We start from the raw sequence: 23053 nt of genomic DNA, 5'->3' as shown, positions 1-23053 counted from the left end.
CAATCAGACCGATGAGAGGCTTGGACGTCGAGGATCTGGATCTGATACCATACACAGTCACGTGAACTTCTCATTCGGCACTCGGTGATGGTCAAAATAACGATCGAAAACATTACCCAACACATACTTATATTCAAATAGCTCATGGGAAAAAAATTTTAGTTTGTATTTGAAGCAGTTTAAACCATGGAAAAGATAAACGGGAAAATATTATTTTCATATGATTCTTCGGAAATTCTTTTTAGTTTGTCTGGAGAAGCCTAAACCATGAGAAACATAAACGGGAAAATAATCCGGTTAATTGGATTCTGATCGACAGTTGTAACAGAGTTGAGTAGGCAAGGGTGACAGGGTGAGTAGATCAAATGATCGACCGGTAGACATATAAATATGAGAAGTGATCTTCAATTCCTAGGTACACCCATCTAACATCACAGCTGAACTTCCATACAGATTTTCATTCAGAAACAGGTCAAACCTGATCCAAAATATTTAACTGGTCTACACCAACAAAATGATATACATTTATTATTGTTCATTGCCACAGTTAAATGAAATTTACACACAAAAAAGAATTTTATATCTGATCAATACAGGCAACCTCATGGTGTCTGAAGTAGATGGAGAGATACAAGTTTCCGAAGAAACATAGAAGTGCACACCTTCAACATATTTGTAAATTGACCAAAGAATTGGGATGATTTATGCTAATATACATGGTCTCAGTTCATGGGTAGCTTCCTTACCATTACAGAGTTGAAAATGACTCATAAGAAGGGATTCAAATAGCTAGGTGATTGGGCTCAAACCAAATCAGACGAGATTAACTGTGAAGGAAACATATGGATGAGTGTCAACATCACCTCCCAAACCTGCTATCCCATTTCCAGTGTCCTCTTCAGCTTTCCAGTAGGTGCTGCAACAATACATAAAATCATTAAAGGAGGGGACTTCAAACCAACAACAGCATGCATTAGTACTACATAGTAATATAACAACAGTAAACATGTTACATGGAGACGACTATGGATCTTCCATTGTGCTCAACTTAATGGCTGTCAAATAACGCATCACCAGGGCACTAAAAAAGATTTGTTCTGCAAACAAGTCCCTTAACAATTTGTAGACCTTTTTGTGTTTCACTTGTTTACATTCGATAACCAGGTTGGATGAAGTCTGCAACTAGTGAAATGAGTTATGGGGGCCAAAAATTGGTTTTCTGAATCCCCTTCTTCTGCTATGTAGAAGGTTTGAGCAGCTTCTTTCAAGGTCAGTTGCACCTTAAGAACCATGAAGGGAAGACTGAGAACAACATAAAACTGAACTGATTGATTCCTGATAACTTAGGAAGCAGGTTAGGTTGACAAAGATTTCAAGCCCAAGAGAGGAGGCAATAATTGGGCAAATCAGAGGACTCAAAAGGAGAAGCAGGTAGTGGCACATAAAGAGAGCATCAAAAAGTATGCTTAGGGGGTACATGGGATATAAAGAGAAGGGAAGTGAAAACAAATTGATACTATTAAGGGAACTTTTACAAGTATAACCTAACATGTTGAGTAACAGGTTCAACCGAACCATTTGATAAGTAGTCCTTACAAACAAATGGACGTCAACAGCACATCCTTAAATTAACGTGGGTTGGAATGCCTGGATGCCTAATTTCTGGGGATTCAAAATCACTCCTAATCTAATTGTTTAATGTTACTCTAGTTCCCAGCCAAAGCTCATGAAATTGAAAAGGAAAACATAAACATCTAAAAAGTATCTCTTAAATATACAAAGATTTTTTGTTAAGTTATAGAAAATTGATTATAACAGTTTTCCTTTTAAAAAGGGTTCCTCTATGACAGTGATAAATAATACTCTGCTCCCAGTTTCACTTTGGATTGACATGTTTATGAAATTAACGATGGACAAAAACATTACTCTGTTAGTCACGTTCAATCTGAACTACCATGATTCTCTAGCTAGCATCAATGTGATTGTCAAAATGCATCATAATCATGTGATAGGTAATAGGCTTCTGATTGAATTGGGACCCTTACACCAATTAACCCTCTAAAAGGTACAGAATGATTAAATGTAATAGAAATACACCTAGCATAGCAAACAGACAGACCTGTTCCTGCTGTCACACAACCCCTCAAGTATAGAACGTACTTTCTTCTCACTCTTCACTGATGGAGCTAAAACTGCAGCCTGGCATCAACACAAGACTTGATTAGTTTTGTCAAAGGTCAATCCAAGGTTCAAGATCAGAAAAGAACTAAAAAAAGTTTAAACTTGGCTTACCAAGAAAGATGGTGGCAAGCCATATCGTAAAATGCTCTCAGTGAAGACACGGACAGCACAGAAATGCATCCAGGAGCTGAAAACCTGCAAGATAAGCAGAAGAATCAAATATATGTAGTTCCAACCATCAGAAAACCCCAAAATGATAATTTGTAAGTATACAGGATTTTCAAATTTTGAATATCCTCTAAAGCAAGTAATGGTGGCAATAGTAGCAAGGCAAAAGTAAACAAAAACGGTAATTTAGGCAGTTAATTATCTACTAAGAGCTGTAGACAAGGAAGCTAAAGATATCTTAAGAAGCAGAATTTGAATCTATATGTCAGTGATATTGAAAATGGTGATTTTGTAGTTCTGTTTAAAATTCTTTTTAATTTATTGGTAATCCCTAATCATAAATAAAGAGTGAGGAAAGAACACGGGAACATATCCTCCTCACACATAATCAACATTCAAAAAAAAAATTAAACTAAAAGTACTCTTTAAAGCAACCAGATGGTCATCATAAACATTGAAGTGATTGGCAGGTTGAGCAAACTATCTTCTGCCCTTACAAATCCTTATAGAGTAAACCCACTATGAGGCATCCTTCGGATGTTACACATCTGGCTATTCCATTCATTACAGAAGATAGATCAGTTCACATGAACACCTTCACAAGAAACATTGTTAGCATATCGATTTCCTGTTTACTCTACTAATGCCAAAAGCTTAAGACATGATGTTCGCTAGAAGCTTTTTCCCTGTATATTTCCTTTTAAGCAATTGGCTTCTGCATGTATCCAATTCTCAGCCCCTTAGAAATAAGATACTGTTAAGTTTTAGAAACTATAAAAGATGCTTAAAGAGTCAAACAACAACCAGTGAAGAAGGAATTTACCTCTCCATAACTGGTATAACACCACTGTAAAAGTGAACTTCTCAAATTTTCTTGATCTCCCATCAATTTTTCCAACTCTTGCTTTCGACCTTCTTGTGCCTCAGGACTATACTCAAATTCACGAATCTGAATCACAAGCAAGATCATAGAAACCAGCTTAGAAGTGACTTTCCTTCAAAATATTGACCCACAGACTCGCACACATTTCTATCCAAAATGTGAATTGAATCTTCATAATGTAACCATGAAGTAAAAATGTTCTAATGGGAAATTATTCCACATTTCTAAGACCTAATAACATACCTGAAATCCTTTTTCACGTGCATTTATTTTGAAATTATCAGCAACGCGTCTAAATAGAGTTACAGTATAAAGGGCATATTCATTGTCCTCGTGCAACTTCTTCGAAGACCTGGGAACCTAGAAAACAATTGAAGCAAGCATAGAATATAATAAACAAAAACTATAAAACTATATAGTCAGTGAACTATCAAGAAATGCACAAGCAAATATCATCAACAAAAACAAGTATAACCAAACCTTACCACATAGTCAGTAAGAGTTTCATAACTAGACAGCCAGTCCTTCTGTGAAAACTTGGGAACAACTGCAAGGAATGTCACCAAATGTTCTGAAGTAACAATGTCTTCGGGCTTTACCAAACCGGAAAGATCACGAACTGCTAAGCTGCAGAACTTAGATATATATTAATCCAAAGATCTTCATAAGAAATAAACACGGATAATTTTCAGTTAAGAACCCATATGAGACGACTGTATTTAAACTAAACATGTTCCCAAGTACCATTATACATAGAAGAAGTATTCAGAATGAGATTTAGTTGGAGAACCAAGCACCCATACCTCCCACTCTGCTTCCTGTTTATTGCATTAAGCTGACCACGCACATTACTATACTCAGCAATACGAACCTGTGATGATCAATGTAGAAACACAAACTCCAAATGAGGATTTATCTGATGATGCAACTCATTATTTTTGGCCAATCAAAGGGCACAGACCTCTTGGTAATATAAAACTAGGTATAAGTGTTATATTCTAAAATTTACATCAAAACAACAATAAGCTCAGCCTTATCACTACTTAATGGGGACTGTCGCATGGATCAAAACAAAATAAATAAGAGAAACCGAGTTCTGAAAAAAAGAAAAAAACAATAATAAGATGACAAATTATTATAAAGAAAAATGAGAAAATGAAAGATGGAAAATACAAAGGGGTGGGAGTTGGAGGAGGAAGAGATAAAAAAAAATGGAAGCAAGAGGAATGAGGCACAACCCAACAAGCCAGGAGAATCTCAGCCAAATAGGGTGAGCTACATGGATCGTTGACCACCATAGGCTCTATTGGAGGTCAGACCTGGTACAAGACCCAGGCCATGCATATCCTTCCTCGCAACTACTTCTATGATCATTTTAGGCATGCCCCTAGTTCTAAAAATTTATTCATTCAAATGAGCATTAACAACAGAGTACTCCACAACCCATAGAGAATTAAGAAGAATCAATGCTTTAAACATAGTTCAATGCAAAAGACTTCACCATGAAGGTCAGATTTGTGACTTGGTCATAAGAATTAGCATAACACAATTAAATTCAAAAGTCAAAACTCATGAAGACATAAACTGGTGAAATAATGACAGCTTTGAGATATAAAACAGAAAAATGAAATCACCTAAAAATAAACAAAGTACAAAATGGAGGCAAAACTCAAAACAGCCATGACTGCAGTAAATGGGTCAGAAGAATCTCACAAGTCACCAGCTTTCAACTGAAAAGGCCAAGTTCTACTTGGTTTTAGGGGGAGGCCGAGGTTCCTTTGTGGGATTTATCAATAATCAGCTACCAGAAAGCCCAAAACAAAAGCTGAAAGAGGCTAGATAATAATCAACACCACCAACACAACTGAATAAGTATACTAAAAGGCTTAATGTTCTCACACAGCTACCCAGAAGAGATTGGAAACCAAAGCAGAGTGGAAAATGGGGGGATAATATATAAAGTAACAGGAAAAAAGATTTCATCCAAGAAAAAACATTACAAATTTTACATGCAACAGTGGTCACTAGAACTATTGGTCACTAGAACTATCAGATCATAACTTAAATTCCATAGATCACCAAGCTCATCAGGCTAGAGTCTATACAATCACCACATACTGTCCAGAGAACTCTTATAAGTGCATCAGGTAATGCAGGCCCAGTCCGATAAAACGATCATATTTTGATACCTGTTGCCATATAAGCATTAAATTCTGTAATCTTTTGCAAGGGGTTTAATTATCGTTTCTCCAAGAAATATGATTAATGATTAATCAATTAAGTATATCAGAGACATTGTCAATTAAGTCAGTCTAGCTGCCTAATAGTTCTAGATCTCGACAACTTTCCTTTGGTTTTCTCAAAAATATGTAACCAAGCCCCCTATAGATTAGAGTTGAATTAAAGAAATTTATCTGAAGAGTGAAGCCCTACCCCTCCCTTTCCCCCCCCCCCCAAAAAAAAAAAAAAAGTTCCCTCTCTTCCCCCATCCCCCCTCTCCCTCCTATTGAACTGATATCATTCTCACTCCTCTTTTTTCTTCTAATTTCAGTCCACAGTAATATTTCATTGGCACAAAACAGTAGCTTTCCTTTACCAGAAGGATGACAAGAACAATTGATGTAGAAATAAATTTTGCTTATTAATTTCATTTTTATACAAAAATATAATGGTCGAAAATAATGAACTAATGGAGAGACCAATAAAATCACAAAGCTCTGAAGAACAAGTACCTTGAGGTCATCCTCAATCTTGGCTACTTGATGCTGTATGCTATCCACGATTTCCCTGAGAGGAGACATAGTAGGGTACTTTGCTTCATCCCACACAAATCTGCCATTAAAAAAGGGGACCCCCAAAAGAATAAAAAATAAAGAAACAGACAAATTCAGTTTCAACAACAGAAAGTCTCCAAAATTTCATTCACTAATCCAAGGAGAAAATCATCCTCACTCAACAGTCATTACCTTGTTAGGTAAGAATCAACAGGAACTCCATCAACTGTTAAAGCACCACTTTCTGTACCTGAAACTCTTTCCAATTCCTCAATCTGACGCCTTATTTTATGAGATACTCCTTCTATAAAGATATTAGACTGCATGCACATGACAAGACAAAAACCTCAACCTATAAGAAATGAAATTCAATCACAAAAATGACCTGGAGATAAATTAAATGCTACCTTCAGAAGATCATCGCTCAATGATAAAAGAGAATCTAGAGTTCCAACACGCAGATTAGGTACATTGAACTGCAGCACAGATTAAAGAGAAGAATCAACCCTATTTCTTTAGTTTGTACTTATTTAAAAAGATAATGAAAAAACAAATAGAAGAAAACAACGAGCACGAAATACTGAAACATCATGAAGATTAAAATTGCAGTACATCTGATTCAAAAAATAAGACCACAGAGATGCTCTGTTTCGTTTACCCTGTATAATGGAGTATCAAATGAGTGCTTGGATATCGCTTCTTGCAAACGATTCCATAAAGTTGAAGCAGATGTCTGAACAGGGAGAGAAACCACCCAGTATCTTGTTGCCATTGCCTGAGCTATCAAAAACTGCTTTTGGGATTTAAAAGGTGACAGAAAAAAATCAGCAGACAAAATAAGGTAAACCTACAGCCGGAGGCAGGAATAAGAAAATTTTGGAAAATTAACACATACTACCCCTGAATGCCTGACGTATGGTTTAATTCCATTTTCACCCATCAAACTTTTAAAATTACATGTACCAACCCATCAAACATGGGTTGTATATGTAATTTTAGAAGTTCAATCTGTGAAAATGGAACTACACCATAACTCAGATAAGTCACGTGTAAATTTCTTCCATTATCTAACACTTTAACGAAGAAATAAAGAAAGAATTCACAAATCATACAGCAGAGGAAAAGGAACAATGCAAGACAAATATTGTATAAACTAATGGATTCATCATGAGGAAAAATTAATCCTCGAATCTATAGATTCATGTTACCAAATTTCTCAGAATGACTCACTTTACTGTTTCAGGGACTCAGTAGAAATAGACTGTTGACACCATATAGGCAGACATAACTAAAAGATGCACTATTCTGAATCAAAGGAAATTTTCTTAGGGACTCAGTAGAAATAGACTGTTGACACCATATAGGCAGACATAACTAAAAGATGCACTATTCTGGATCAAAGGAAAATTTCAGCACCTTGAATCCTTTATATCACCAAAGCAAAGAAGGAACACCGTTAAATCTTATAATCTCCAGAGAAATATACATTGCTGAAAGGAATATACAAATAATGGTTAGAGAGTATCTGGAGAAACCTTCCAATTTATCAGGAGTTTTCTGGAGAGTAATTTAACACAGTGAGCAGGATGTTCAAATGAGGACCCAATTAAAAGTTTAGAGCATCATCAAGTTGGGCTTCTTTTCTTAGGAATAAGTCTGGGACTCACCTCTATACATGTTGGATCTTTGATACTATGGGGTTTCTATGCAATAGCCCACATTTATGGGCCTAAACTGAGGGTAATTAGGCTGCAGACGATACCAATATTTTTATTCCAAAGTCAGTTTATATTTTATGCTTTCAATTAACTGATTTGGCAGTTCGTACCAGTAAGTTAATTAAAATTTATTTGGTATGTTCTATTTTTCCCTGTTTTAAGTTGTAATCAACTCTGTTTCAAAATCTTTCAGTTTCTAAGTCCATTAAGTTACTTAATAAGTTAAGGAGTGACTTAAACCTTTAATATAAGTCAAGGAGGGCAAGTGGTAAAAATGAATTGATGAATAAGAGTTGTTCTTTTTTAGTATTGCTTAGCTTTGTGAGAAATATTCATTTTCCCTTTCTCCTCCATCAAATTTTCATCTCTTCCTGAGCAACTAAGTTTGATCCCCTCTGAAAACAACCTTCAAGTTGTTGGAATGACTGCAAGTTCCAAGGACATCTTTGAGTATTCTACCTGCTGTTCTTCATAAATTGTAAGTTGAATCATCACCAACCCATTATCTTCTTCTTCTAATGCTCTACAGCCTCAAAGCCTAAATTCCCCTTTTTATTTATTTATTTATTGATTTTTTTTATTTTTTTATTTAACTTTCAAGACCTAAATCACCCACAGGCCGTTTCCACTGTCAAAGTAAAATTTCCTTTTGAAATTACTGCTACCCCATCCCTGTGAAATTCAATACTAGTTGTAGCCTCCATTTCTTTCTCACACCCTACAAAATCCCATCTTTGGTTCTGATTTTCATCCAGCCTTAACAAACAATCACTTTTGTCCCAAATTTGGATCAACTCACCCTCTCCCATACTTAGGAACTCAACCTAAGACCCACTCCCAAATGCCAATTGCAAACCCTAAAAGACCATATTTTGTGCATTCTCAAGAAACAAAACCCCAACCCTATGTTGCTGAGACTGATTTATTCTTTCATCGACAAAACCCCAAACCTTCATTGATAGAGACCCCCCAATCCTTTTAACTGACCTAACCCAATTATTAAACTTTCTAATTTGACTAGGGGAGCAGGGAGAAAAGAAAGTTTTTGGCTTGTTCATTGAAGATCCTTTTATTGGCTCCAAATTGGAACCCTACCAACCTAGGACTACATTAAGAAAAGCTAAGAAACCTGTAGATTATTTTGCATAACCGAGTTGCTTAATGAGATTATGAGCACAACAAAAATGCCCAATGACTAGAAGAGTGTGGTTCTGTTTAAAAAAACAAAAGTGATACTCAGAGTTGGAAGAACTACAAGAGCATAAAACTGATGAGTCATTCTAAAATATTACCAAGAATGAGTTATTCTAAAAATATACATAAGACTATAAGAGGTAATTGAAAGTTTGAAACCCTCCTACAAGAAATTTCTATTATGACAGGAATGATGTATGGTAAAAGTTGATAAGACTGAGATTTCACGAAGTGGTCATTTTAAGTATCTGATTAACAATAACTAAATAAGGTGCTATAAAGGATGCGTCACAGAGAATTAAAATACAATGGATAAGTGTAGACATATTCACGTAAAGCTTCAATAAAAACTAAAAATATGTAACGGGATGTGGTGACTAGTGAGAGATCAGTGGAGATCCAGACACGGAATTCCCAATTATGATTGCAAAACATCAAGGATCAGCCTTAAGTCCTTATCTGTTTGTGCTTATTTTATGGACAAACTAACCAAGAGCATTCAAGACAAAGTCTTGTGGTGTATGCTCTTCGTTAATAATGTTCTTTTGGTTAATGAGACATAAGCAAGGATTAACACTGAATTAGAGCAATGGAGATCAACCATGACATAACTGGCGTTAAGATTTATAGAATAAAGACAGGGTATATGATGTGTCGTTCTACTCATGCTTTGATGGATACTGACACTGTGTGAATTGCGGAAAGGAGATACCATTAAGTGACTTTTCAGCAATTTTAGGTCAACCATAAAGAAGGAAGTTGACCTAGACGATGATGTTTCACAAAAAATTGAAGTGGGTTGGATGAAGCGCAAAGAGATGCACATCATGCACTCATAGTACCATATGACTAATGTAATTTTTAAAGCCAAAAGCATGGTATCACGGAGAGCATGGTGTTGTAGAGAGTAAGCAAACTGATACCAACAAAGCAGCAAGGCACCCAAGGCAATCAAGGAGTTTGGACACTTAGGCAATGCCTTAAAAACTATGGCTTAAAGGAAAGGTCTGTAGGACCATTGTAACTGACCATAACGTATGGGCCTATGGGGCAGAATGCTTGACAGTTTAGAAGTGTCATACTGAGAACTTATGCTTAGCATAGATGAGGATGTTAAGATTATGTGCAGAAAAACCAAAAAGGATAAGTAAGGACTTAGCACTTTGAGCTAACTTGAGGCTTGCGTCGATCAGTGACAAGCACGGAAAGGTTGTTTGAGGTGGTATGGTCATCTTCAATTGCGGCCTAGCAATGCCTCAGTATAGCGGGATTTGATCCCAATTGAACAAGTCAAAAGAGATAGTGGCAGACGTAAAATGTCCATAGGAGAAGTTGTGAGGAAGAACATGCATAGCCTTGGTCTTGCCAAGTATAACCTCAAACAGAGCCCGCTGGAGGGGCCAAAAACCATGCAGCTGACCACCATTTATCTCCTAACTAGTAGTGTTGTGCCTCAGTCCTACTTCCATCTTACAATTGTCTTTACATTTTTTATTTGGATCCATGTAGGACAAACCCTACCAAAGTATACAGCTAAGTTTGTTGGTGAAGTTAGATGATTGGCCATGATGGATGGTGTGAAATGTTGGCTAATTAAAAAGTGTCATCTAAAAAAATACTCGATGTACCAGAGGTGAGGATGTTGAGATGGATGTGTGGCAAAACTACAAGGATAAATTAGGGAATGATCATATTAAATATGATTTGAGAGTAGTTAAGAGAAAGTACTTTGAGGTGGCAAGGCCAAGTTCAATGGAGACCTTTGGAAGCTCTAGTATGGAGTGATTTAATTCAGATATAAGGAACTAAAAGAACTGAGGGCAGACCTAAAATGACCCTCAAAGAAGTGGTGAGGAAAGATCTGCATAGCTTAGGCTTATATTAAATATGACCTCAAATTGAGCTGCTTGATGAGTAAGGATCCATGTAGTTCACCCTATTCAGTTGTAATAAGACCGAGTTTTAATGCGAAACTCCAAAACTAGAACACAATTTCACCTTGTTTCGTTGATACAATTTACCTTAGCAGTTAAACAACTGATAGTTATGTTAGAATCCAAGCGTAAGATCTAACTAAGTTAAAAAGATAATACTCTCGATAAACTAAGATGCTGGTAGTCAAATGCTCAACATTTAGCATCAGTCAGGGAGTCGTCCCACTACCTACTTATCAATGAGAATAAACAGCCGAAAATTGATCAGTGCCATGGCAAGCGTGAAAGAACACTAAAAACTGCTCCCACGAGGCAATAGCAACAGCACAACAGATCTGATTCGAATTACAGAGGAGGAAAAAAAATCCAATCTTAAAGACTACCAAAAAAGCCAATGATTTTGTTTCATAAGAAAGATCCAAAAACGATCAGAAATAGCAGAAGTGAGAAATTTTAAAGCCAATTCTAAGAGTCGACCACAAAAATCTTGTGTTTTTTTCCCAGAAATGAAAGCAAAAATACTGTCTTCACAGTGAGCGTTCAAATCATGGAAATAAAATCAACACAGACACAAACAGATTGAGTGATTACGATCAGCAAAGAGAAGACGACATTAGAATGTCAATTGTCGTATATGCAGAGAGGACAGAGACAAGTTTTCTACCGAAAGCTTAAAAGAAAAATAGGGTTTTGAAAATCAATTCGTAGAGAAAGGACACAGAGAAGTTGGATCTCACCTGTCGGAGCAAAGAAATTCCGATCGCTAGCTCAGTTTCGAGATGATATGAGGGCTGAGTGTTGGACCATCATCAGTGTAACCCAATAAAGAAAAGCTTCTAAACCAGCCAATCTGGTTTCCGAACTCTTCTACGTAGAAGGGTTAGATTGTAACAAATATATTATGTTGGGGGTACATGTATTAATATTCAGTAACTATGTCCTTCTATGAAAATGTGTTTAATTTGTGAAAAGATTTATCAAAGAATTTTTTTAATTACATGTATACCCATAGATTTACAAACCATTACGTATATACCACCTAACTTTTTTCTATTATGTCTACATCCTTTATATATTATATATGTATTCAATCGCACTCTTACCACCCCTAGAGTAAAATCCCCATTATTACCCTCATTTGATTTGCAAAAAATATGAATAGAATATATCTTTTTTCAATTGAATTGAGAAGTAAGGAAATATTGTGCTGGCATAGTGTTTACTTGTTTTTTTTTTTTTTTGTGTATAATATATTGTTATTTTTTAAGCATTCTAGTTATAAACAGATTCAATCGTTATGCTTTTTGCATAAAACTAACAGATGTTAGGTAGAGGGGCATATTTGTCATAGAAAAATTATTATAAGTTGTAGATATTTTTTTCCTCTAAAAGGTCATTTATATTAAGAATAAAAACAAAAAGAAAAATATTTGCAAAGTATTGATCCTTGTTTTCTTCTTCAAAACCTTGATATTCCAAAAAAATATCACCATAGAAAAACTCCTTCCCTATTCAAAGATTATGTAATAACTTCTCTGGTCGTCCGAACTAAAAGAGGTATTCAAATCCTCTATGTTCAAGAGGGCTAGTGTCTGTGCATCCGACGACTAGATGCCATGCCCGTATTATTTGAATTGGCTACTTGGTACTACTACGCGTAAGGCATCCAGTAAAGCATCCAGTGGACAAATGTACACACTACCCGGATGTAAAGGATCTATATGCCTAAAAGAAAATATGGATTCTGTAATAATTTTGTTGGGAGACAATGACCATCTAAAATGAACTGCTTGATGTTCAAAATCATATGAATTTCTGTAAGTCAAATTGTTGGGAGAGGTTGACGATGTTAAGATAACACTTGATGTAGACCAGCTAGTGAGTCTTTATTATAATTGAACATGATCAGGCAACATTATTTTAGTTGGTAGAAAGAAATTTTTATTTCTGTTCATAAAATGAAAATTTCTTGAACAGGAAAAGGCTAAAAGCTGATTCAAATATTTATATTGGTCAGCATAATTATAGAAACCAAGGATATTTTTTATAGTGAAAAACATTAAAAAGAAAGTTAGGAGATACAATTACATAAACCATTCATACTACAGTTAGTCTCTGTCATAGTAAGTAGCCACCTAAATGATCAAACCAAGGATTGTGAGCAGTAAAACAGTCAATAACTCAAGCGAAACGATCAAACTAGACAACGAGTCCACAACAATATTAGCAAACCTTGTAACATAGCAAATCTCTGTGGCTGCAAGTGATGTGTGATGAAAAAGAGAATTGTCATTAAATTTATACAAATCACATTAACATTTTTTTCATGATTTTTGTTAACAAGGTCTAATGACCTAGGAAGAAAAGAAATCTATGATGACAGGTCCAAATTTTGCCAGGTACAATTATGCCAATTTATATGGAAGCATATAAACCACAAGGCTTACTTATAAACCTTTTTCTAACATGTCCAGTAAACATCCAGACCCTAATACAGAAAGGTCTCCTACAATGAGGAATGAAGATGTTATCACTGTCTCTGCTTCTTCTGCAATGGTCCTGAAGATGACTCGACCTGCCAAAGAATTACTGAAATAAGTCAAATTAACTGTTTGCTCTAATGGCACAGAGGAACAAAGACTCCACAATGGTTAAATCAATATAGCATACATTTGTAGCCTAAGACTATGGTCAGAAGAAAGCTCAAAGCATATCAGACCTGGGTACTGTACTCATTAAAAGGCAAGCTTGAAATCTGTTATGTTTTCTTGCTTCCTCTAAATCATTGCTTTTAACATTTTGAATTGACTTGGGTACAATTTTGCATATAGGTGAGATGAATGGGGTGATTTTGTACCCAGATAAATAAATCAGACATTCACTGGTTCACTTCTTTTGTCTACTTCAGTTTTTCCCTCTTCTAACATACTATTGTTGTTGCTGTAATGTTGTAGGCATATGATCCCTATAGTACACATAATGGACATCTCTAAAAAAAATGCAAAATAGTAGGCCACCTTGTCGCTTTGGAGCTTGGGCAACTCTCCAATGCCATGGGCCATCTAGGTGGCTTAAAAACTATGTTCTCATCTAAATTGTAACATGGCAAGTGGTGATTTCCCACTGACTCTGAACATCCCACTGTATGTGTTAGAATCCCAGTAACATGAAGGTTTTCACCTTGAGAAAATGAAAGTCACCTACTGGTAAATGATTTGACTTCACTCACCACCACAATTTGCAACATAACTGTCATTGTTTGTTGCCATCCCCAGCAGTTTTAGAAGTTGGCATTTCCATTAGTAGGTTTTGATGCTTTTACCTTAGGAATTGAGTAATGTACCTTTGATGACTCAGTAGATTTTGTCTCCTCAATTTTATCTTTTCTTGATGGAAGTGCCAGGAGTCTAATTTGATTTATACGGTGTACCGTGTACCAAATCATATGATTTCTAGCAGTTCTCTTATAAACGTTTTCTGCAGCAAGTCCTGATGTGGCACTTAACTAGGTGCCCAAGCAGAGCAGCAATATACCAGGATCCTCTAGACAAAACAAGGTCTGATAAATTTTGAACAAGGCTGTTTGAGAAGTTTTAGTATGATGTAGGGGTTTGTTGGGGTTGTAGCTTTAGGGTTTAGGCTTGATAAAGCTATGTAACAAACTTGTAATTGGACAACTCCTAAAAGTTAGCAGCTTGTTGAGTGACATTAAGAATCACCAGTGAATGGTCTTCTAGGGTTCAGATTAAGCTAGATTTCTCATCAAGGGAACAGAAGGATATTGGGTTTTGGGACATCAAAAGAGAAGGGATTCCAGTTAGAAAATGGGGATTTATTAGGGTTCTAACTTTGAGGAAAAAAGGGCCTGTCTGACCAGGTTTGTTGTAGGCCATTAAAGGCTAAAACAAAGACAAGATAGGGAAAAAGAGGTCCCAGACCTGAGGAACATCGCCTGCCTGAGACTCCAATTTAGAGCCTTGCTTGGCCAACGCTGGATGGCTGCCCAGCAGCTATGAAGGTCCTGGACCTGCAATAATGGAGCCAATCCCAAGGGTGCAATACTATCCTCACTTAAATGGACCAGTTAATAATAAATCAAGCATGGAATTTTCGCATTCAACTGATGAACCAGGTCCACAAAGTTGGCCACTCGCAAGGGGAATCCAGCCAATAAAAGCCCAAGCTGTATACCTTTCAACCCTAGGTTGACTTCTAAGAAAAAAAGCCTTCTTTGACGCCAAGTCTGCATCATGTCCACTCCCAAAATTATGGCTCAAAATGAACCTAACCTGACAACTTTACCCATTTAGAATGGAAATAGAATGGAAATCTTGGTGAACTAATACAGGTTATTTATTCTCATAAAGTTTGATAGGTTAAAATGTGGTGAAGTGAAACCTCATTTGTGCATTTGTGGATTTTTCTTGAACTTTCCACTGATGCGCCTTGAAATTAATGGATAGTAAGATCTGACTTCAGCATGTTTCTCGTTAAGAAGCCAGAAACTTCAACATAAAATATTTACATCAAGGCTCTAAAAGCAAGGTTATCATGCACGTAGAAAGGATCCTTAGTTTGCTAGTAATTCATTTTCTCATCAATTTTCATGACTTGGGATGTTCATTCTCAAGGACTTCTCATTACTATGTCAAATCAAACTTTAATGACTCAAATAGAACAGGCAAATTTTGAGTTCCAGAAATTGAACTAATTGGGCTGACAGAATTAACCAACTAGTCACTGTTTCTGAAGAGAAAAATTTAAAGGCACTAGACAATCCTACACATTTATCTTTTACTTTCCAGATAGGAGCTCTTATTTAAGTATAAAGTGGAAAGCAGTATCTAACAGATGGGGCTCACAATCTACTGAAACTAAGATGGATTTACATCAATTAGATCCCCTTTTCTGAAGATTAGCAGACTTTTCAGTCCTGAATATCCAGATCACTTCAACCTAGCATCAAAACTGAAAAAATTGCTCCTTTCAACTAGTTCAGATCATCAATCATCAGTTTAAAAAAAAATTTAATAATATAAACAGATGTGGAAAACTAGACAAAAATAAGAAAGAAAACTGCCAAACTGGAGACAGAAACTATCAACAGTGGTTGGTTTGACTTGGTTTGCAGTCCTAGATGGTTCTACAGGCAGATCGAACTGAAACATGTCCAGACTCCAGATCTGGTGGAGCCCAATAAGACCATTCAGTCTGGTACAGTTTCTAAAACTTTGTTCTAACTTTTATAATGTGGCAATTACTAACTTTTAAGGATGCCCATGAACATAAGATGACTGACAGCAAAATTTGCAATTTAAAAAGGAACTAACAAGTTCAACAGTTCCTCGCATATTTAAGAGTAGTGGATGGGTAATTGACTAGGGGAGCTATGTTGAAATTCGGTGTGGAGTTATGTTTCAAATTCAAGAGATCTACTTGCTCCAACAATGGCAAGAGTTTGCTAATCAATCAACATATGGAAGTCTGGAAGTCCAAAACAATATGAAGAGAATACTCACAACGTTTGTGAGATGTTCATTGACATAGGCCATCGAGAGCTGTTCACTGATATAGGCCATTGACCTCAACATGGCTTCCAGTGTATCTCTGGTGAGCTGAAACCGCACTTCTGTTTCTCCTAAAGGGGACTTCGAATAATCCTGCAGCTGCAGAGAAGAACCACATCCAATACACACAACAATAAAAGAATGAGACTACAAAATGAAAATGGTTCAGAAAGTAGATTTGAATTAAATGACTCATCTATAATGTTTCTGCTTTTTAAGAAAGCAGAACTCTATATGCAAAAGAAAAGGTACTACTTTAGAATAGAAAGAATCATTAAAGTTGTATGTGAACCCACAGTCACAAAGAATTCAGGTCATATCAATGTTAGACTATGCAATGGCTCCAAATAAAATTAATCCACTCAATTGATGCTGGCAGATAAAACGAAACTGTTGGTATGGGTGCAAATATCAGAATAGTAGTTGTAGCACCTGAAAAGATCTGATTTCTTTATCCACACTACGGGGAATGACCACCAAAGATTCAAAACTACTGCAGACTGTCAAGGATTCAAAGCTCAACAGTAAATCTGAGAGAAGAGTTGTAACAGAGAGATCTGAGATCTCAATACAAAGTCCATATTTGAGCTAAGAAATCAGAGCTAAACCTCAGAAAAGAGGCAAGGATCATTTAACAACACTACTGAAGAGCTAAGTAGGAATAGCAGAAATAAGACAGCCCAACCAACAGATACATGAGGGAGACGGAGGAACAGAACCAGTCACCAGAGACAGACTGATTTTACCATAAACAGATGCACAATGCAAACCCAGGTCACAAAACCTTCTTTGGGATCACTGTGGGTCCACAAGAATGATAAATAATTCAAGTTAAGAGTGTAGTGGCAATCTCATAATTTCTGGCACAAGTTATAACCCTTTTGGGAGGAGCAAAAAAGGAATGTTGCCAAATGGTGAATAACTTTGCAGAGAATTTTCAATAAGAATGGGATAAAGCAAGAAAGAACATGGCCAAGAAGAACTTAATGTAATATTCATAAGAAAAAGATTCAACTATAATTATGAAAACCAGTTATTTTAAACTTCTCAATATAAGCCAACATTAGAAGTTTCAATGGAAATTTTAATTATGAAAGCCAGTTGTTTTAAATCTCTCAATCTAACCAACACAGTAGAGAGGATTCAATGGAAATTTCTCACCATCAATTTCAGTCAAGAAAGGATCAGGGATTAAAATCCCAACTCTTATTGCATGCATTCAGTAATGGACCAGTCAATTATTACAAAAATTATAAAAAGTCAGCAACTTGACACAGCGCCCAATGGTGAGAAAGGAACCAGGATTGGAATCTTTTCTGCTATTCACAAATCCAGCAGGATTTGGGGCTAATATTCTATTGAGTCTGTCGTCCTTGGTAGAGAGTAACTCACCAAATCTTGACCCAAACAAATGGAATTCCAAGCAGTCCTAGTAATGGTTTCCCAGCCCATGGTACCACCAAAACAAGGAAAACAGAGGAAGAAGTAACAGGTGAGTCTCTCTGAGAGAAAATCCTACTCCTGTTTGAAGAATGACACTGCGAAGAGAAGGAAATGACATAGCCCACACACACTCACGTCATGAATAAGCAATCTCAAGTTTTCAAAAGAAAGCAGGGACATTGTTACTTCAGAATCTTTAGTGCAGAATCTGTGAATATTCTTACCATGACAAATTTAGAGCTAAAATGCTGAATGAATAATAGACTACTCATACAGAAAGATGCAGCTGAGGAATGTTGCTCATCAACCTAAAAGAAGAAAGTCATTACATCTAGCTATCCATCAAAAAGGGTACCACATGAGACTGTGTCTAGACAATTATTACTTCAAGAAACAGATTTACGTAAGAGCCCCAGGTCCCTGACTCAGAAGAAAAATACAAGAATAAGTAACCTTATATTCCTGTTTGTTTCACTGTTTGTGCACAATTGCACAAGCTCAACATTTTTGTGTGTAAAACGTGTGCGATAAAGTTTAGTCTACCAGATGAACAAGATAAATCTAAAAGACAAAAAATTTGCCAGACTAACCAAAAGCATTAAAAATTCAACGACTAGCAACTTAGATCCAAATATAACCATCACAAATATCTTGTTTGATTCTCATTACAAGGGACAGAGATATTACATACCTTCAAACTAATGACAGCCACTCTATTAGCTGGCCTCGAGCTCCGGTTCTCCATGGTCCAAGTCATTGACTTGAGGCGAGGAAGAATTCCCTGTATAGGTAGTAAAGCAACAGCATCAAACTTTTCCATCTTCCAGGAACTCTATGTGGGTGGGTGTGCACACATGGGAGGGGTGAGAGAGATATCAAGGGAATATGGAGTATGAATAAGTTGAGTATGACACTGAATGATCAATCAGACTTGCATGCTAAAATACAGAATCAGAACTAAAAAATGCATTTCTTTTCCTTTTCCAGTTTTAAGTTCCATTAATGTCTCAATTTAATTGAAGCACATGTCTGAAGTTAACGGAAACCAACATAAATCAGATTGGCAAACCCAGATAAATCTAGCTGAACAGATAGGAAATGAAAACGGATCAGCCATAACATCGGGAGCTATTGTTGGATCAGCTAAATTGCTGCCAATCAAGCAATGACCCAACCAATCTTAATCCAATCCCAATACTTAAAACCATAAAAATCATAATAATATACAGTTGAGTTAAAAAAAAATTTATTCCTTGACTTATATACCTTGAACATATTGAGGAAACTTTAATACCTTCATAACTAGCATAGGGTGATCCACTACACCAAAAGGGCTCAGGTTGCAAAGGTGCCAAAAATTAGAATAACATTCATTCAGATACATTCTGTTCTGTATTGTTGAGTTGAGATACATTGTATCAGAGCCAAGAATCAAGTACCCAGTCCCTGCTAAATCCAAGGGATCTGTGTTATGTACTGTTCTGCCCCCATGCTTTCTGCTGAAGGCGTCACATGATGGTTTGACCACATGATGGTGTATATAGAGCCCCCTATGTGCATGCCCTGCATGTCAAGAGGTTTCATGTGTTGGTATACATTGTTGTAGCCCTAGCTTTATTTATCCCCATAAAAAAAAAGGAAAAGATGGAACTGAACATGGGCAGTGAAATTAGAGTTTCATGGTTGTAAAAAGTAAGTATATAGAGGACACTGAACCCCTACCCCTTCAAATTTTCCGTCTAATTGTTCAGCTGTTCGAAAAGCATTTACTATATATGATTTTGAGACTTGAGGGATCTCAATAATCCCCACCACCAACTGTCCTCCATATACATAGAATGAAAAGAGAAACTTCACTATGTTGTTGAAGTATGAGAATTAACATGCATAGCTACTCCAAGAATTTTTTGTATTTCCTTTGCAAGCAACTCATTAGTTCAAGACTTTGAAAGTATTATAGAAGAGGGATGAATTCAACATAAGGATTCCTTCTTACCAGGTTGTCAGGCAGACCATCATCTCGTTGAAGAGACATGGGAGCAACATGTGATGCATTAATGTCACCACCAACTAGTGTTGTTCCAACATCATCATTTCGATTGAAGTTAGCAATAGGGTCATCTTGCCGAGGCCACATTGAAGTTGATATATCTGAACCTAGGAAAGTTGTGAAAGAAGGTTGTGTACTAGCTTTAATTTGATGACTGATGTTAGTCCTTGGCCATGGAGTCTGGCAACAGAAAGCAGCAAAAGAATCATGTCAGTGAAAAGAAGATAATACAAAGAATCTTCAACAGAAATCACCAAAGGATACTGACTGATATAGCCCAGGTATTCCTAGATGAACAACAGTGAAAGACTCAACCAATCGCAAAAGATACATTGCAGAACCCTACCCAAAATATAATTGTCAAATTCACAACCGCATGGTAAACACAACAGATAATGCAATCTGGGTTTCACATTCACCCCAAAAACTTGGGTTAGGTGTAGGTAACTAATAGTACCTCAATCTTTCAAAGGAGGATTAAGAAAAATGAACTCAGAACTTAGAAACAGCAGGATAAATCCAAATCCACTAGGCAGAATAACATCATCAAATGGACAGAACTAGTAACTATCTGGAACTGCAAATCCATAAGTGAGAACATTCCCTTATTTGTAGTTCATGGAAACAATATCTGGTAGAGCTATAGTCGATTAGTGGATGAACCAAAACTACCTTCACTACCACAGGTCAATAAAGTGATAAACTCAATAGGAACCATAGGCTTGTGTGAAGTAGTAACAGCAACATATAAGATACCATCAAAGGTCCCCCATCAACATCAAAACAGTAGTATTCAATTCAAAACAGCTGATAAGCATACCTCAGCTGCAAAACCAGAGACTGATAAGGAAGGAAGAAGAAAAGGATGTAACCTGGATTTCTCACCCAAGGCTTCAACCAGTTTCTCACCAGTCAATCCAGCCTCCCACTATTTAACCTACTGCCTCTCACAGTACCTGCTTCACATAGAGAGTTGCAGTAGGGTTCAAAAACCATGGTTGCTATTGTGGCTCTCTATCTTATTAATAGATACAATATCTATTAAAGAAATATCAGTCTTCAAGAACTTCACAAATCAGTAAGGAATATTTAGTATCATATTAATGCTGCCTTCTACCAACTGGACATACCCAGTGCACGGGCTCTCACAACTATGGGGTCTGGGATGGGTGATTATGTACACAGCCATATTACTAGTAAACAAGTACTAATAAGAAATAGAAACATATAACTGAAAATATCTCCAAGTAGCCTCCAATGCAAACATAATGAGGATCTCATAAGTGTGCTTAATGGCTGGACTTGATGGCTGCCCTGTTGTGTTTGTTTGGTGGCTAAAATATGCTCTTCTTGCAAATGCATTGTTTATTAAACATTTCATCTAAATCGAAAGGTCTTCAAAATTTTCAGGAAGACTGCAATTGGAACACTGGGGCCATCAGGATTTTGCTATGACATAAAATAATAATAATAAATAAATAAAGTATGGCAAAGACACATGAGAACAGCTTATTACAGCTTTCAGATGATCCCTCTGCTGCAATTATAATTTTACAGACAATATCTGGTTACCATAATAACTTATAAATCCAGATGGTCACAGAGCCATAATAATTTATAAAATAAGAAGTAAGACAGGTTTGAGGAAATGCACATCACCTCATCTTTGGATGCATCCTCTTTCCATTGGTTCTGATATTTATGAAGTAATGCTAAAAGAATACTTTGCAGTTCAAGTGAGAGGTCAGCTGGAAAAAGCTTCAAAATGTCATCTCCATTGAAGTTCTCATTTACACACTTTCTGATAAGCGAGCGGAGGCACGCCAATACCTATAGTCAGGTCTGAGACTGTTGTCATATCTTGGTGAGGAAGTACAACATAAATGGCTAACAGAAATCTATTTGTCATAACCAATACAGGCACTGTTTCAGGATTTAGAGAATTATGCCACACGGAAATTATTATGAATCCTGCTGTCATTTATTTGTCTACACAAGTTTATCATCATTCTCTTTTTACACAAAACTGAGAGCCTTCGATAAAGGGAGAAAATATATTTTATAAAGAAAAGAGGTACATAAAAGTATACAGAAATCAAATACCAAACTAACAAACAGAATAGGTTTTAATTCCCAATTCACCCAGTTCCAGCTCATAGCCTCTCTTTAGAAGGGTTATTATTCAAGCTCAAGGTTAAGACTTAAGCATCAATATCAAACTTTATTTCCTTCAAATATGTTACCCATATGAAACCCAAATCCAAGGTTAATTTCTTCCATCAAAGATAAATCTAAGTTCCTGTTTCTACAATTCAATCATCAATATAGCCAAGAGTAGTCACACGTATCCGCTGGTAATGCAAGTAGCCTCGAACTACATAGAAAAGAACTTATAAATCAAAAGGGTAACAGGAGTTCAGGTCTATTAACATAACGGAAGTTCAAAATCCATCACGGAAATTCCTAAACAGAGAAGTGGAAGTCATTACCGGATCCAGGTCTTCTTGGGACGAAAGATTGAGAAGGGACTTAATGTAAGCTTTCTCTGTAGCTTTCAAGCCGGTTCTTCTGGATTTCCATAGACTCTGGAATATCTGTTCCAGGGTTTCCTCGGACGTTAGGGGCGAAAGCTTGTGCAGCTGGACGAAGAGAGTGTCGTCCATTTCTGTTTTCTTCAGTTTTTGGGTTCTCTGTTTCAGCTCGAATTACGTCCATGCGCCGTCTCTCTTACGATGATAAATTGCGCTAGTCCCCCTCACATTTTGCAAAATTGCGCTCAAGGTTTGAAAATATGGAAAATTTCTAATACTCCCCTTATACTTATCTTTATTTACTCTTATTCTTCTCTAAAATGTTTCACAACGCATCTCCTTTGATTTTTTAAAATAGTTAAATTATTCTTATTAATTTTATCCCTAATCCACAATTTCTTCTCTTTATTGTTATTTTATTTTCTTTTGTTCCTCCTTAGGATCATTTGTAAGTGATATTTTTCTTTCTCTTATAGGAATTCATTAAATTGATTAACTTTTTACTTTCATCCTCTTCTATAGGAATTTATTAGAGGTAATTAGATATATATTTTTTTATTTTTTTCCTTCTATGAATCCATAAAAAAGAATTTGAAAATAGATGTTCCTT

At 36.3% G+C, this 23053-nt stretch overlaps 2 protein-coding genes across 4 annotated transcripts; both read right to left on the bottom strand.

Annotated features, from left to right (window-relative positions):
* Positions 1 to 357: 357 nt before the first annotated feature.
* On the bottom strand, positions 358 to 11714 carry LOC149000991 (V-type proton ATPase subunit C-like). 3 transcript variants are annotated; one of them, XM_089139461.1, is made up of 13 exons: positions 11590 to 11714; positions 7423 to 7496; positions 6665 to 6796; positions 6414 to 6482; positions 6199 to 6326; positions 5965 to 6064; positions 4036 to 4103; positions 3718 to 3859; positions 3476 to 3592; positions 3173 to 3298; positions 2293 to 2376; positions 2120 to 2199; positions 358 to 916 (listed from the first exon to the last, which is right to left on the bottom strand). In XM_089139461.1, exons 3-13 carry the CDS (start codon positions 6776 to 6778, stop codon positions 814 to 816), a joined length of 1131 nt encoding a protein of 376 aa, XP_088995587.1. In that variant the 5' UTR covers positions 6779 to 6796; positions 7423 to 7496; positions 11590 to 11714; the 3' UTR covers positions 358 to 813. The 3 variants fall into 3 exon arrangements, with proteins under 3 accessions (XP_088995587.1, XP_088995586.1, XP_088995585.1); XM_089139460.1 differs by lacking the exon at positions 7423 to 7496 and having other exon boundaries at positions 6665 to 6799; XM_089139459.1 differs by lacking the exon at positions 7423 to 7496.
* Positions 11715 to 13091: 1377 nt separating this feature from the next.
* LOC149000990 (uncharacterized) lies at positions 13092 to 22668 on the bottom strand. The gene is made up of 6 exons (XM_089139458.1): positions 22402 to 22668; positions 21572 to 21742; positions 19859 to 20092; positions 18554 to 18643; positions 16372 to 16518; positions 13092 to 13427 (listed from the first exon to the last, which is right to left on the bottom strand). Exons 1-6 carry the CDS (start codon positions 22573 to 22575, stop codon positions 13383 to 13385), a joined length of 861 nt encoding a protein of 286 aa, XP_088995584.1. The 5' UTR covers positions 22576 to 22668; the 3' UTR covers positions 13092 to 13382.
* Positions 22669 to 23053: the final 385 nt, after the last annotated feature.

This window comes from Hakea prostrata, chromosome 11 (assembly GCF_041222555.1).
Source record: "Hakea prostrata isolate BN-2017 chromosome 11, UWA_Hpros_2, whole genome shotgun sequence".
NCBI lineage: Eukaryota > Viridiplantae > Streptophyta > Magnoliopsida > Proteales > Proteaceae > Hakea > Hakea prostrata.
The sequence above is the reverse complement of the archived record's forward strand: the minus strand, read 5'-3'. Positions and strand labels throughout refer to the sequence as shown.

What these genes read in the sequence shown, in the direction of transcription:
- LOC149000990 (XM_089139458.1), bottom strand. Translation starts at nt 22,575, where the DNA reads ATGGACGACACTCTCTTCGTCCAGCTGCACAAGCTTTCGCCCCTAACG. An exon ending in CCCAAGAAGACCTGGATCCG is followed by an intron (nt 21,743 to 22,401) that starts GTAATGACTTCC and finishes ACCTGACTATAG; the next exon opens with GTATTGGCGTGCCTCCGCTC. An exon ending in TGGCTGTCATTAGTTTGAAG is followed by an intron (nt 16,519 to 18,553) that starts GTATGTAATATC and finishes TCTTCTCTGCAG; the next exon opens with CTGCAGGATTATTCGAAGTC.
- LOC149000991 (XM_089139461.1), bottom strand. Translation starts at nt 6,778, where the DNA reads ATGGCAACAAGATACTGGGTGGTTTCTCTCCCTGTTCAGACATCTGCT. An exon ending in TTGATACTCCATTATACAGG is followed by an intron (nt 6,483 to 6,664) that starts GTAAACGAAACA and finishes TCTGTGCTGCAG; the next exon opens with TTCAATGTACCTAATCTGCG. An exon ending in AACAGGAAGCAGAGTGGGAG is followed by an intron (nt 3,860 to 4,035) that starts GTATGGGTGCTT and finishes TAAGTTCTGCAG; the next exon opens with CTTAGCAGTTCGTGATCTTT.